Source organism: Mobula birostris, chromosome 16, assembly GCF_030028105.1.
Source record: "Mobula birostris isolate sMobBir1 chromosome 16, sMobBir1.hap1, whole genome shotgun sequence".
In the NCBI taxonomy this organism is placed as follows: Eukaryota; Metazoa; Chordata; class Chondrichthyes; order Myliobatiformes; family Myliobatidae; genus Mobula; species Mobula birostris.
The window spans coordinates 64462168-64477852 of record NC_092385.1 but is presented as its reverse complement, the minus strand read 5'-3'; the positions used below and the strand labels follow the sequence as shown (position 1 = coordinate 64477852).

At 44.4% G+C, this 15685-nt stretch overlaps 1 protein-coding gene across 3 annotated transcripts in view; it reads left to right on the top strand.

The window, feature by feature from the left end:
* The window catches only part of plxnd1 (plexin D1), a 159467-nt gene extending 153759 nt beyond the window's left edge, over positions 1-5708 (top strand). For all 3 annotated transcript variants that reach the window (XM_072280756.1, XM_072280757.1, XM_072280755.1), the window contains one exon: positions 847-5708. In XM_072280756.1, coding sequence (XP_072136857.1) covers positions 847-963 — 117 coding nt within the window. In that variant the 3' untranslated portion in view covers positions 964-5708. The remainder of the gene's footprint in view (positions 1-846) is intronic.
* The last annotated feature ends 9977 nt before the right edge of the window (positions 5709-15685 follow it).

Here is a 15685-nt window from a genome sequence, read left to right as displayed (position 1 = left end):
GGCCTTCTATATATTGGTGAGATCTGATGCAGACTGGTAGATCATTTCGCTGAACACCTGTGCTCTGTCTGCCAGAGAAAGCAGGATCTCCCAGTGGCCACACATTTTAATTCCACATCCCATTCCCATTCTGACATGTCTATCCATGGCCTTCTCTACTGTAAAAATGAAGCCACACTTAGTTTGGAGGAACAGCACCTTATATTCCGTCTGGGTAGCCTCCAACCTGATGGCATGAACATTGACTTCTCTAACTTCCGCTAATGCCCCACCTCCCCCTCGTACCCCATCCGTTATTTATTTATATACACACATTCTTTCTATCACTCTTCTTTTTCTCCCTCTGTCCCTCTGACTATACCCCTTGCCCATCCTCTGGGCCCCCCCCCTTTTCTTTCTCCCCGGGCCTCCTGTCCCATGATCCTCTCATATCCCCTTTGCCAACCACCTGTCCAGCTCTTGGCTCCATCCCTCCCCCTCCTGTCTTCTCCTATCATTTTGGATCTCCCCCTCCCCCTCCCACTTTCAAATCTTTTACTAGCCCTTCTTTCAGTTAGCCCTGACAAAGGGTCTCAGCCTGAAACGTCGACTGTACCTCTTCCTAGAGATGCTGCCTGGCCTGCTGCATTCACCAGCGACTTCTACGTGTTGCTTGAAATTCCAGCATCTGCAGATTTCCTCGTGTTTGCAGTTTTAAAATTATGCTTGCTTGTATTAGCCATTTCTGTCTGGGGTAAAGCAGCTTAATGGGTTGCAGAATGTGCCCATTGTTGATAATTACTACATTTGACAGGTCACAGAACAGTCTCCAGACTCATGATCTCTTCCTTCTCTTTCTTTCTCTAGGTAATGAATGCCTTGGAGTCTAACTCAATGACCAGGCGCATGCAAATGCAGCACAAATTCGAACAAGTCATTGCACTAATGGAGGACAACATTTACGAGTGTTGTAGTGAGGCGTAACTCCTGAAGCCTGCTGAATCTATGCACCAGAACCTATCCTTCCAACACAGAGCCTTCAATAGATAGTTCTCACCACAACACGTTGCCCTTTAACATTACCTGACAGCCTCTGTAGCTCTCAGTTGTTGAACGGACCCAGTTGACTGGTGTGGTAGCACTGAGTCAATGTTGGCACATAGTTCCACGGGCTGTGGCAGCGTCTGGGGTGGGGGCCGATTATGAGCACTGGAAGTTCAGCATGGGGGTGGGGGGTGGAATATAGAGTGAGGACTGGTGGCCCTTCAAGCAGGGAGAGACCATAGCTGTGCACTCAACGACAGGGAGGTCCACTAAGTGGTGAGAACTTGATTGGAGATCTGAGTTGGAGACGAGGAATTGCCCACAGGACTACTTCTGCAGTGAGGACTCTTGAGGAGGAGAGTTGTCATTCGGTGGAGGACTGCAGAGCACTGGTGCCAAGAACCTTTCTTCCAGCAATACAACTACTAAAGGAGGTTGGAGTGGAGGGTGTCTGGCACTCAACCAAATTCTCAGGGATTCATTTCTGAGCTTGGGCTGGAATCTGAAGCTGTCATTTATCAGTGAAGTGATTTTGAGGTTTTGATGTTGTGTAATGTGTTTCTGCTGCTGACATTGGAGCAGGAGCTCCCTTTATCAGCATATGCACAGAATGCCTTTCATCGCCACCTTTGAGCATCGTGGCTTCCACTGGACGTTGTTTTTTAGTTTTATACATAGATCTCTCCAACTATGCTACTAACCAACCTGGCCACAAATGTCACCTCTGATCCAGGCTTGTCCAACCTTGCTGCATTCCCATAGGGAGATGGAAAGGGGCAGACTGACTCACGTGGCCCCCGGGAAAAATGGGACACTTGAAGATCATCCTCCGTTTCTCCATAGCAGCCTGCCACAGTGGTCAGAGGAGACAGCAGAGAGCATGCCCCTGATCTCTAGGCCAGGTTCTAAGCTTACAAGATGACCATCCTTTTTGCCAATATAGATATTTATTTAAAAATGTTAATGAGATTTTAAATTTCTACTAACCTTTACTGACATTTTAGATGAACTGGTTGTGATGGTGGTGCTGAGGTGAGTTGCAGTGGAATTGCACTGATGGTTGCCAGTACTGACAGCACATGGTTGTGCTAACTCCCTGTTCTAGATCTGTTACAGTCTTCCTCTTCTTCAACCACTGACTTGTCTGATAGAACATCTTGTCCTTACTTTATGATCCAACTGATTATCACAAGCACAGATGGGCATCACCAGCAGTAGGACTTGCTCTAGTTTATGCCTCTTTAGTTTTCACTCTGTGTACAGTTGCCTCATTAAGGCCTTAGATGTGAATCACCAGTGGTGAACCTTATTATTAATCTTATTAGATAATCTATGTAACCAATCCCAGCAATACACTGCTGTCTGTAACATTCACCAGTCCCAGCAGTGCACTGCTTTATAGAACCATAGAACATTACAGCACAGAAACAGGCCTTTTGGCCCTTCTTGGCTGTGCCGAATCTTTCTTCTGCCTAGTCCCACTGACCTGCACCCGGACCATATCCCTCCATACACCTCTCATCCATGTACCAGTCCAAGTTCTTCTTAAATGTTAAAAGTGAGCCTGCATTTACCATTTCATCTGGCAGCTCATTCCACATTCCCACCACTCTCTGTGTGAAGAAGCCCCTCACCCCCAAATGTTCCCTTTAAACTTTCCCCCCTTCATTCTTAACCCATGTCCTCTGTTTTTCTTCTCCCCTGGCCTCAGTGGAAAAAGCCTGCTTGCATTCACTCTATCTATACCCATCATATACCATCTATACCATCTCTTCCTTCAGTTAGTCCTGACGAAGAGTCTCGGCCTGAAACGTCGACTGCACCTCTTCCTACAGATGCTGCCTGGCCTGCTGCGTTCACCAGCAACTTTGATGTGTGTTGTCTGCCAATTTTCAGCCCATTTTTCCAGCTGATCCAAATCCCTCTGCAAGCTTTGAAAACCTTCCGCACTGTCACTACTCCTCCAATCTTTTTATCATCAGTAAATTTGCTGATCCAATTTACCACATTATCATCCAGATCATTGATATAGATGACAAATAACAATGGAACCAGCACTGATCCCTGTGGCACACCACTAGTCACAGGCCTCCACTCAGAGAAGCAATCCTCCACTACCACTCTCTGGCTTCTTCCATTGAGCCAATGTCTAATCCAATTTACTACCTCTCCATGTATACCTAGCGACTGAATCTTCCTAACTAACCTCCCATGGAGGACCTTGTCAAAGGCCTTACTGAAGTCCATGTAGGCAACATCCACTGCCTTCCCTTCATCCACCTTCCTGGTAACCTCCTCGAAAAACTAATAGGTTGGTTAAACATGACCTACCATGCACAAAGCCATGTTGACTCTCCCTAATAAGTCCCTGTCTATCCAAATATTTGTAGATCCTATCTCTTAGTACTCCTTCCAATAATTTACCTACTACTGATGTCAAATTTACCAGCCTATAATTTCCCGGATTACTTTTCGATCCTTTTTTAAACAACGGAACAAGATGAGCTATCCTCCAATTCTCCGGCACCTCACCCATAGATACCAACATTTTAAATATACCTGCCAGGGCCCCTGCAATTTCAACACTGGTCTCCTTCAAGGTCCGAGGGAATACCCATCAGGTGCTGGGGATTTATCTACTCTGATTTGCCTCAAGATAGCAAGCACCTCCTCCTCTTCAATCTGTATAGGTTCCATGACCTCATTACTTGTTTGCCTTATTTCCATAGACTCCATGCCAGTTTCCTTAGTAAATGCAGATGCAAAAAAACCATTTAACCATCAATACACTGCTCCTCCCTGTAACGCAAGGAGCAATCCCAGCTCTGACTATTGTTTGTAACCCATCCACTAATCCTGACATCACAGTGATCCCGAACCTATCTAACTATAATGGTCTCTGTAGCCCATCCATAAATCCACACTGCCCTCTGTAACCTGTACATCATAAGGCAAAGGAGCAGAATTAGGCTCTTTGTATCTGCTATTCCTGATGTTGCACTGCTCCCTGTAACCTGTCCATCAGTTCAGTATGGCACTGCTCTGTATAGCACTAAACTTGCACCATGCACAAAAAAGTAAGCAATCACAACTTATTTTCTGTGGAAAACTGAAATTGTGCAAGCTGTCCCGGTAAAACTGAGGCCTGAGTGTATGAGGAGGTACTTGTACTTGAGATGAGTTACTTGAGACCTGAAGAGTGCTCCTGCCATGTTCTAAAGCTCCCCCCATTCTGCTCACCTACAAGAAGTGGCTGACCTTTGCCTGTTCAGGTCGTGGTGATCTGCTCAGGCCAGCAGAGGTTGGATGACCCTGGTGCTTAGTGCTCTGCCTAGGGCTCCTGCTCAGCATGACTGGAGCAGCATCTGCATCTTGAGAATAGAGACCTGATAGCAGTTAGATTTTACTAATGTAATCACAAGATCACAAGACAAAGGAGCAGAAGTAGACCATTCGGCCCATTGGGTCTGCTCCGCAGCTCCCCCATAAGCTAAACTATTCACCCATCTAGTTCCAATTTCCGGCTTTTTCCCCATATCCCTTGATACCCTGACTAATTAGATACCTGTCAATCTCCTCCTTAAACACCCTCAATGATCGGGCCTCCACAGCTGTACGTGGCAATGAATTCCACAAATCCACGACCCTCTGGCTAAAAAAATTTCTCCTCATCTCTGTTTTAACTGGGTACCCTCTAATTCTAAGACTATGGCCTCTTGTCCTGGACTCACCCACCAAGGGAAACAACCTTTCCACATCTACTCTGTCCAACCCTTTCAACATTCGAAACGTTTCTATGAGATCCCCTCTCATTCTTCTATACTCTAGTGAATACAGTCCAAGAGCCGACAAACGCTTCTCATATGTTAGCCCCTGCATTCCAGAAATCATCCTCGTAAATCTTCTCTGAACTCTCTCCAACATCAGTACATCCTTTCTAAGATAGGGGGCCCAAAACTGCACGCAGTATTCCAAATGAGGTCTCACTAATGCCCCATAGAGCCTCATCAACACCTCCTTACTCTTATACACTATTCCTCTTGAAATGAATGCCAACATAGCATTCGCTTTCCTTACCGCCGATCCAACTTGGTGGTTAACCTTTAGGGTATCCTGCACGAGGAGCCCCAAGTCCCTTTGCACTTCCAATTTTTGAATTTTCTCCCCATCTAAATAATAATCTGCCCGATTATTTCTTCTTCCAAAATGTACAACCGTACATTTGTCAACGATGTCAAAGTAAATTTATTATCAAAGAATGTATACATCACCATGAGATTCATTTGCTTCAGGCACATGAGAAATTAAATACAATAGAATTTATGAAAAATATACATAAACAAAGACTGGCAAATGGGAGTTAGCATCTTTTCAGGCAGACCATTTGTAACTTGTCAATGTCAATTTCCTGACCTCACCAACAAACCATGCGCTTCATCTCATTGAATCTAATTTTAAGCTCTCACATCTTAAGTACATCAACTAGCAAAGGTGGCAAATCGAGTGTCTCATTACCACAAGGCAATCTGTGCGCATCCCATGATCTTTGTGATGAGTTGAAGTGGTATGCAGGCTTGAATGTGATTGCAACAGCCACAGCACACCAAAGTGCATCACAACCAAATGTGAGGGATTGCACAGTCTTTAGTATGTTACATGCCTTTTGTTTTAATAAAATGTGTTTTTCTGAACACTGACTCTTTTTCTCTTCATGTTTGCATTTGTCGTGTTGTTAAAACCTACAGTGAACCTCATGTTGCACCTGTTCCAGAGAGAACGACAGGGGCCATGAGATGAATCTGACTTCTGACTTACTGAACAGGCAACATTCCACTGAGGCTGCTGTGAACAAGAGATTCTGCAGATGCTGGAAATCCAGAGCAACACACACAATGCTGGAGGACATCAGCAGTTCAGGCACCATCTATAGAGAGGAATAAACAGTCAAAGATTTGAGCCATATTCACTATTTATTCCTCTCCATCGATGCTGCGTGACTTGCTGTGGTTATTGTCCTGAATTGAGGACAGAGGGCTTTGAGAATGCATAGCCCAACAGGCAGAGTTGACTCATGATTGGTCTGACATACCCCCAAAAGCTGCCAGGTAATGGTGCACCAAGGGTCCAGTAATAGATAAGACGATAGAAGACTCATTTGCTTCTAATGTATCTCCAATGGCTTCCAATAGTAAGTTAGAAACAGAAATGTAGACAGGTTGCCGTGAAGTGTGTGAATAATCGTGTTTTTGCAGCCAATTCCCCAATATTAACTACAGTTACATGCAAACACGAGGAAATCTGCAGATGCTGGAATTTCAAGCAACACACATAAAAGTTGCTGGTGAACACAGCAGGCCAGGCAGCATCTCTAGGAAGAGGTGCAGTCGACGTTTCGGGCCGAGACCCTTCGTCAGGACTAACTGAAGGAAGAGCTAGTAAAAGATTTGAAAGTGGGAGGGGGAGGGGGAGATCCAAAATGATAGGAGAAGACAGGAAGGGGAGGGATGAAGCAAGAGCTGGACAGTTGATTGGCAAAAGGGATATGGGAGGCCTAGGGAGAAAGAAAAGGGGGAGGGGGGAAAGCCCAGAGGATAGGCAAGGGGTATAGTGAGGGGGACAGAGGAAGAAAAAGGAGAGGGAGAAAAAGAATGTGTGTATATAATAACAGATGGGGTACGAGGGGGAGGTGGGGCATTAGCGGAAGTTTGAGAAGTCAACGTTCATGCCATCGGGTTGGAGGCTACCCAGATGGAATATAAGGTGCTGTTCCTCCAACCTGAGTGTGGCTTCATTTTTACAGTAGAGGAGGCTGTGGATAGACATATCAGAATGGGAATGGGGTGTGGAATTAAAATGTGTGGCCACTGGGAGATCACACACATAAAAGTTACTGGTGAACGCAGCAGGCCAGGCAGACACACACAAAAGTTGCTGGTCAACACAGCTCTTCTTTCAGTTAGTCCTGACGAAGGGTCTCGGCCGGAAATGTCGACTGTACCTCTTCCCAGAGATGCTGCCTGGCCTGCTGCATTCACCAGCAACTTTTATGTGTGTTGCTTTAACTACAGTTATCTGGGTTTGAAACACCTAGAGTGGATGACATTTTTAAAGTGCATCCAGGAGAGCTTTCTGAGTTAATTCAAGGGAAGGAATAGTACCTGTGGTTTATATTTATGTTACAAAAACAAGTATATGGCAAGTAATACAACACTATATCAAATTACTACAAACAACAACAATCACTAAACTGTAACACTACCATCTTGATCCATAAGACCATAATACATAGGAGTAGAATTAGGCCATTTGGATCATTGAATCTGCTCTGCTATTCCATCAAGGCTGATTTATTATCCCCCTTAGCCCTATTCTCCTGCATTGTCCCCTTAACCTTGATTAAGGTTTAATTAAAAACCTATCAGTCTTCGCTTTGAATATACCCAATGACTTGGCTTACACATCCATGTGTGGCAAGAATTCCACTGATTCAACACCCTCTGGCTAAAGAAATTCCTCCTCATCTTTGTTCTAAAGAAGGCTTTAGAACAAAGATGTTCTCTGGTCCTAGACTTTCCTACTATAGGAGAGACTTCTTCATGTCCACTCTGTCTAAGCCTCTATAGATTTCAGTTAATTCCCTGTGCTGCTCATTTGGCCAGGATACCTCCAAAGTGCCAGAGGATGCAGAAGGTTCTTTTTCCATGGATACCAGGACATGAACATAACCATGGATGATGGCCAAGTAGTTGGGTCCTTGGCTGCCTACCTTAGTCACCCATGAGTGGGTAGTTTGGCCAGGACCAGGAGCAAAGCTATCTGGGTACTTCTCCTGACCCACCCCTTCACAATGGGTGAAGAGGGAGGGGTTAAAACACAAACAGAAGGCAAGCAGCAAGTCTGGTCTAAGGCAAACAGGGGAATGGAACCTCACACACTCCAGAGATACATAGAAACATAGAAAACCTACAGCACTGTATTGTGGCCCACAATGCTGTGCTGAAAATGTACTTATTTTAGAAATTACCTAGGGTTACCCATTACCCTCTATTTTTCTAAACTCCATGTACCACGTGGCCTGTTTCAGCTCACAGAAATAACAAGTGGCTGGGCGATCCATTTAGCAACTTAAACGTTTGTTACAGGGCTCACTCTATGTAATACCATTCACCCTAGATCCCTAATGCACAAAGAAAGAACCCTTGCGTTGAGGGACTGTCCTCAATGCCTGAAGTAAAAACCAACTGCTGTGGAATGTCCAGAGAGTGAACAAGACCAAGGAAGTGTGGAATGTGGGGGACTAAACTATATAGGAATGGTACAGTGGGGAGTCAATGAGAGATGACTCTACTTGATCCTGGGTAAGACACGGGGGTCTGGGCATCTGACTGAGACGAGCCCATTAGGAACATCTACACATATCTGAGCCTCACCTGATCTTAGGGAATGAGCTGGTTAATTGTCTGAAGGATCAGAGGGGGATCATCTTGGAGATAGTGGTCATAACTTTAAGTTTTAATGTTAACATGGAGAAGGACAAGGGTTGATTGAACGGGGGGTAGGCTGATTCAGTATGATGAGATAGGATCCAGTTGGGTACTCTGGGAGTTCAGAGTGAATGTGTTGGTACAGATTGAAAGGTTACACCAACAAGTCCAAGGAACCTGGATGTCAAGGGATGGAGGAACAGATTAAAAAAGGGTAGTTGAAATGTTTAGAGAACTGAAAACAAGCAAGAGTATAGGAGTGTGTAACGTAAAGTAATCAGGAAGCAAAGAAGAGCCACAAAAGGCACTGACAGGAACAACCAAGGAAAATCCCAAACTATTTTATGAATATTTTGTAATTAAGTGTTGTTTGTAATACACTCAATAGCCACGTTATTAATAAAGTGCCACATTATTGTGAACACCTGTACCTAATAATATGGCCACTGGTCTTCTGCTGCTGTATCCCATCCACTTCAAGGTTCGACATGTTGTTCATTTAGAAATGCTCTTCTTGCTTATCACAATTGTAATACGTGATTATTTGAGTTACTGTTGACTTCCTCCGACTTGAATCAGTCTGGCCATTCTCCTCTGACCTCTCTCGTTAACAAGGCATTTTCTCCAACATAACTGCCCCTGTTTTTTTTGTTTTTCACACCATTCTCTTTAAAATCTAGAGACTGCTGTGCCTGAAAATCCCAGGAGATCAGCAGTTTCGAAGATACTCCAAACAACCCAGATGGCATCAGCAATCATAAACACTGTCAGAGTCACTTAAATCACATTTCTTCCCCAATCTAAAGTTTGGTCTGAACATGAACTGAACCTATTGATCATGTCTGAATGCTTTTATGTATTGACTTGCTGCCACATTGTTGGTTGATTAAATATTTGCATTAACAAGCAGGAATACAGATGTACCTAATAAAGTGTCCACTGTGTATAGCTTTTAAAAAACTTTAGGATAGATAGGCCCTGGAGCTGGATGGGACATACCCAATGTTACTATGGGAAACATGGGAAAAGACTACTGGAGCTTTGGCAATGACCTTTGCATCCTCACTGGCCAAAGGAGTAGTACCAGAGGAGTGCAGGATGACAAATATTCCTTTGTTTAAGAAAAGTAACGGGATTAATAATGGAGAAGATTCATAGGGACAGGATTTACAAGCATTTGGAAAACCTGGAATGGAGGAGCAGAGCTGATGGGCAAATGACTTAATTCTGCTCCTATGCCTTATGCTTTTCATGGTCTCATAGTATGATTAGGGATAATCAGTGTGGTCTGCTAAGATGGCAGTGGACAGATATGCAGAGGTTTTTCTGGCTCTCAATAATGGTACTTGTTTTAAATTCTTAGATAGTGCTTCAAAGTTTCTAGCCACAGATTTCAGTCAACCAAAGCTCTGTGTATTCAATACCTCTGAAGTCTTAGACAAAATTACTTTTAAGTCACCAGAAGCAGAGCTAATAGCTGTGCTCAACAGACACCAGACCCAGTGACAGAGACCTTGTCTAGGCAGATCAGCCAAGGTAGCGGCAGACACAAGAGGTGTGAGAGGGAGCAGAAAAAAAGCAAGGGAGCTGAGAGCTAACCCAACCAGACCAGCAGTACCATCAGTTCTCCTAGCCAAAGTACACTTGCTAGACAATATAAAGGACTCATTCAGACTGGGAACGAACACACAGGAAGAGATGAGAAACTGCTGCATTTTCGTTTTCATCAAAACATGGCTGAACAACATCATGCCTGACATGGTGTGTCAACTCAATGGAATGACCCTGTTCCACGCAGACTGAAATCCCTGTTGGGGAAATCCAAAGGAGGTGGAATCTGAGCATAGAGTGGCATGCAAAAGTTTGGGCACCCCTGGTCAAAATTTCTGTTACTGTGAATAGTTAAATGAGTAGAAGATGAACTGATCTCTAAAAGTCATAAAGTTAAGAGTTAAAGGGCAAAAGTTTAGGGGTAACATGAGGGGGAACTTCTTTACTCAGAGAGTGGTAGCTGTGTGGAATGAGCTTCCAGCAGAAGTGGTTGAGGCAGGTTCGATGTTGTTGTTTAAAGTTTAATTGGATAGCTATATGGACAGGAAAGGAATGGAGGGTTATGGGCTGAGTGCAGGTTGGTGGGACTAGGTGAGAGTAAGAGTTCGGCACGGACTAGAAGGGCCAAGATGGCCTGTTTCCATGCTGTAATTGTTATATGGTTATATGGTTAAAGATGAAACATTCTTTTCAAATTTTTAAGCAAGGTTAGTGTATTATTTTTGTTTTGTACAATTTTAGAGTGAAAAAAGGGAAAGGAGCGCCATGCAAAAGTTTGGGCACCCCAAGAGATTGGAGCTCTTAGATAACTCTTACCAAGGTCTCAGATTTTAATTAGCTTGTTAAGGCTTGTTCACAGTGTGACGAGAATACACATAAATTAAGATGTTTGCTGGCCTGGGCTTGCACCAGTGGCATCAGCAGTTGGTCTGCCACCTGTCCTCAGGGGAGGGAGAGATAAGGCACACAATGAAGCAGCATTTGGAGGTGTTAATGAAGGAGCCATCAGTCTGGGTATTGTCAAGAGCGGCTCTTCCTTTGAACCCTGAACTGTTTGAAGTGATGGACAGGCGATACCCCAGCAGGGGGATAAAAAGGGACAGGTTCACTAAGGCAGGACACACACGACACTCGAGGTAACGAGACCCTGGAAGCGGTGCGCCTCTCACGAGTCGGTGGGAGGCTCTTGGACGGCTGATTGGGGGATCAGCCTTAAACGCACAGGGTGGAAAGGTACGATCAGCAGGAACCCGGTGTGTGTCCACCCTCGCTTGGGTGCCGGGTTCACTGCAGAGGATCGACCGCATCTGGAGGAGAGGTCACAGTCGGTGACCTCAGGTGACATCACAAAGGACCCACCCGAAAACTGCTTGTGAGCAATATCGCCGGTCTGTGAGTGGAAGCCGTTCTGAATGATCAGTCGTTCTCGTTCTCTCTCTCTCCCTCCCCCCACGTTGTCTATCGCCATGGCAACGATTACTGCGAACTGAACTAAATTGGACTGAACTTTGTGTCACTTTGAAATTGGTCATTTACCCCTAGACAACGATAGAGCTTGATTGATGCTGTTATCTTAATTCTGTGCACATGTGTGTTTATCATTGCTGAACTGTTGCATTTATTATCCTTTCGATTACTGTGTTGCTTGTTTCTTGAATAAAACTTTCTTAGTTCTAGTAATCCAGACTCCAACTGAGTGATCCATTTCTGCTGGTTTGGCAACCCAGTTACAGGGTACGTAACAACAGTCATCGTTAGGAAAGGCCAGGTGATGCAAATTTCAAAGCTTTATAAATACCCTGACTCCTCAAACCTTGTCCCAACAATCAGCAGCCATGGGTTCCTCTACGCAGCTGCCTAGCACTCTGAAAATTAAAATAAATGATGCAGGAGAAGGCTATAAGAAGATAGCAAAACATTTTCAGCTAGCTGTTTCCTCAGTTTGTAATGTAAATAAAAAATGGCAGTTAACAGGAATGGTGGAGGTCAAGTTGAGGTCTGGAAGGTCAAGAAAACTTTGCGAGAGAACTGCTCGTAAGATTGCTAGAAAGGCAAATCAAAACCCCCGTTTGACTGCAAAAGACCTTCAGCAAGATTTAGCAGACTCTGGAGTGGTGGTGCACTGTTCTATTGTGCAGCAACACCTGCACAAATATGACCTTCATGGAAGAGTCATCAGAAGAAAACATTTCCTGCATCCTCACCACAAAATTCAGTGTCAGAAGTTTGCAAAGGAAAATCTAAACAAGCCTGATGTATTTTGGAAATAAGTCTTGTGGACTAATTAAGTTAAAATAGAACTTTGTGGCTGCAATGAGCAAAGGTATATTTGGAGAAAAAAAGGTGCAAGATTTCATGAAAAGAGCACCTCTCCAACTGTTAAGCACGGGGGTGGATTGATCATGCTTTGGGCTTGTGTTGCAGCCAGTGGCATGGAGAACATTTCACTGGTAGAGGGAAGAATGAATTCAATTAAATACCAGCAAATTCTGGAAGCAAACATCACACCTGAAGATGAACAGAGGACGGCTTCTACAACAGGATAATGATCCTAAACACACCTCAAGATCCACAATGGACTACCTCAAGAGGTGCAAGCTGAAGGCTTTGCAATGGCTCTCACAGTCCCCCAACCTAATCATCATCGAAAATCTGTGGTAGACCACTAAAGAACAGTGCATGCAAGACGGCCCAAGAATCTCACAGAACCAGAAGCCTTTTGCAAGGGAGAATGGGTGAAAGTCCCCCAAACAAGAATTGAAAGACTCTTAACTGGCTACAGAACGCATTTACAAGCTGTGATACTTGCCAAAGGGGGTGTTTCTAAGTACTGACCATGCAGGGTGCCCAGACTTTTGCTTCGGGCCCTTTCCCTTTTTTGTTATTTTGAAACTATAAAAGATGGAAATAAAAATGTAATCTTGCTTAAAATATTAAAGAAATATTTCATCTTTAACTTTATGCCTTTTGGAAATCAGATCACCTTTTACTCACTTAGTTATTCACAGTAACAGAAATTTTGACTGGGGTGCCCAAGCTTTTGCATGCCACTGTACATTAACAAAGATTGATGCGCAAACTCATCTGTAGTTAGCAGTCACTGTCCTGGGGCAAATGAACATCTTATAGTTAGATACCGGCCACATTACCTGCTCAGGGGGTTTAGAGTGGTGTTTATCAACACTGTTTACATCCCCTCAAGGACACACTGGGAGAGTTTTACAGTACTGTCATCTCTATAAAACAAACATCCAATCAGACTCATCATACTTGCAGGAGACTTCAGTGGCCACATAAGACAGTCCATATTCCAAGCCTTCCCCGGCAATGCTCACCAGCTCTTCCTCTGCTGCATCGGTGCCTTTTCAAGCATCCATGCCGAGCTCGTCAATTTCATCAAATTTTCCTCCAATTTCCACCCTGCCCTTAAATTTACTTGGTCCTTTTCTGACACCTCTCTTTGTCTCCATCGTTGGAGACAAACTGTCGACTGAGATCTTTTATAAACTACCAATTCTCACGGTTATCTTGACCATATCTCTTCCCATTCTGTCTCCTGTAAAACTGCTTCCTTCGTCTCTGCCACACCTGTCTGCTTTCCTGGATATCAGAGGTATCCTCCTTCTTTAAAGATCAGAGTTTCCCTTCCTCCACCATTGATGCTGCCCTCTCCCACATCTCCTCGTTTCCCAGACATCCGTGCTCTCTCCATCTTCCTGCTGCCCTAACAGGGTTAGAGTTCCTCTTACCACCCCATGAGCCTCCGAATCCAACACATTATTCTCCACAAGTTCCACCATCTTCAAAGGGATCTTATGACCAGACACATCTTTACCTCCCTCCCCCTCTGCTTTCTGCAGGGATCACTCCCTCCGTGTTTCCCTCATCCATTTGTCCCTCCCCACCAGTCTCCCTCCTGGCACTTACCTCTGCAGGCGGCCAAAGTGCTGCACCTGCCCATACACCTCCTCCCTCACCTCAGGGCCTCAAACAGTCCCTCATCCGCATATCTGCTGGGGTCGTCTATTGTGTTTGGTGCTCTTGATGCAGCCTCCCCTACATTAGTGAGACCTGTCATAAACTGGGGAATCACTTTGTCAAGCACCTCTGCTCCATCTATCAAAAGTAGAACCTCCTGGTGGCCAAACATTTTATTCTGATTCCCATTTCTGTTCCAACACATCAGTCCTCTTGTGCCACGATGAGACCACCCTCAGGGTGGAGGAGTAACACCTTATATTTCATCTGGGTCATCTCCAACCTGATGGTATGAATATTGATTTCTCCTTTTGGTAAAAAAAATTCCCTCTTCTATTTCCCACTCTGGCCCCTTACCTCTTCTCATTTGCCTATCACCACCCCCTGGTACCCACTTCTTCCTTTTCTCCCATGGTCCACTCTCCTTTCCTATCAGATCCCTTCCTCTCCAGCCCTTTACCTTTCTTACACATCTGGTTTTACCTATAACGTCCTAGCTATCCTGCTTTCCCTCTCCCTACCTTTTATTCGAGCATCTTCCCACTTCCTTTTCAGTCCTGAAGAAGGATTTCAGCCTGAAATGCTGATTGTTTATTATTTCCAGAGATGCTACCTGACCTGCTGAGTTCCTGCTGAGTGTGTATTGCTTTGGATTTCTAGCATCTGCAGAAGTTCTCGTGTTTAAGACTTCAATCAGTTAACCTGTAGGACATATTACCCAAATTCCACCGACTTGTCATCATGTCCATTAAGGTAACAAACAGACTTGTCCATGTTCATACAAGCAGACGTGGTACTTACCATAAGACCATAAGACACAGGAGAAGAATTAGGTCATTTAGCCCATCAAATCTGCTCCACCTTTCAATCACAGTTGATCCTTTCTTTCCCTCCCCAGCCTTCTCCCTGTAACCTTTGATGCTGTGTTCAATCAAGAACCTATTAGGCTCTGCCTTAAATACACCTAACGACCTGGCCTCCACAGCTGCCTGTGATAACTATTCCACAAATTCACCATTCTCTGGCTAAAGAAATTTCTCAGCATCTCTGTTTTAAATAGACACCCCTCTATTCCGAGGCTGTACCCCCTTGTCCTAGGCTCCCCCATGCCCCCTTTTCCACATCTACTCTGTCTAGGCCTTTCAACAATCGAAAGGCTTCAATGAGATCCTCCCTCATCCTTCTAAATTCCAGCGAGTACAAGTCCAGAGCCATCAAACATTCCTCATGTGATAACACTTTCAATTCCGGAATCAGTCTTGTGAACCTCCTCTGAACGCTCTCCAATGCCAGCACATCTATTCTTAGATGAGGAGCCCAAAATTGTTCACAATACTCAAGGTGAGGCCTCGCCAGTGCCTTATAAAGCCTCAGCATCACATCCCTGCTCTCATATTTTAGACCTCTTGAAATGAATGCTAACATTTCATTTGCCTTCCTCAGCACTGACTCAACCTGCAAGTTAACCTTTAGAATGTATTGCACAAGGACTCCCAAGTCCGTCTGCATCTCAGATTTTTGGATTTTCTCCCTGTTTAGAAAATAGTCTGTTCATTTATTTCTACATTCATTCTACATTCATTCTTCATTATTTCTACATTTATTCATTCATTTATTTATTGGTCATGCATTTTCCAACATTGTATTCT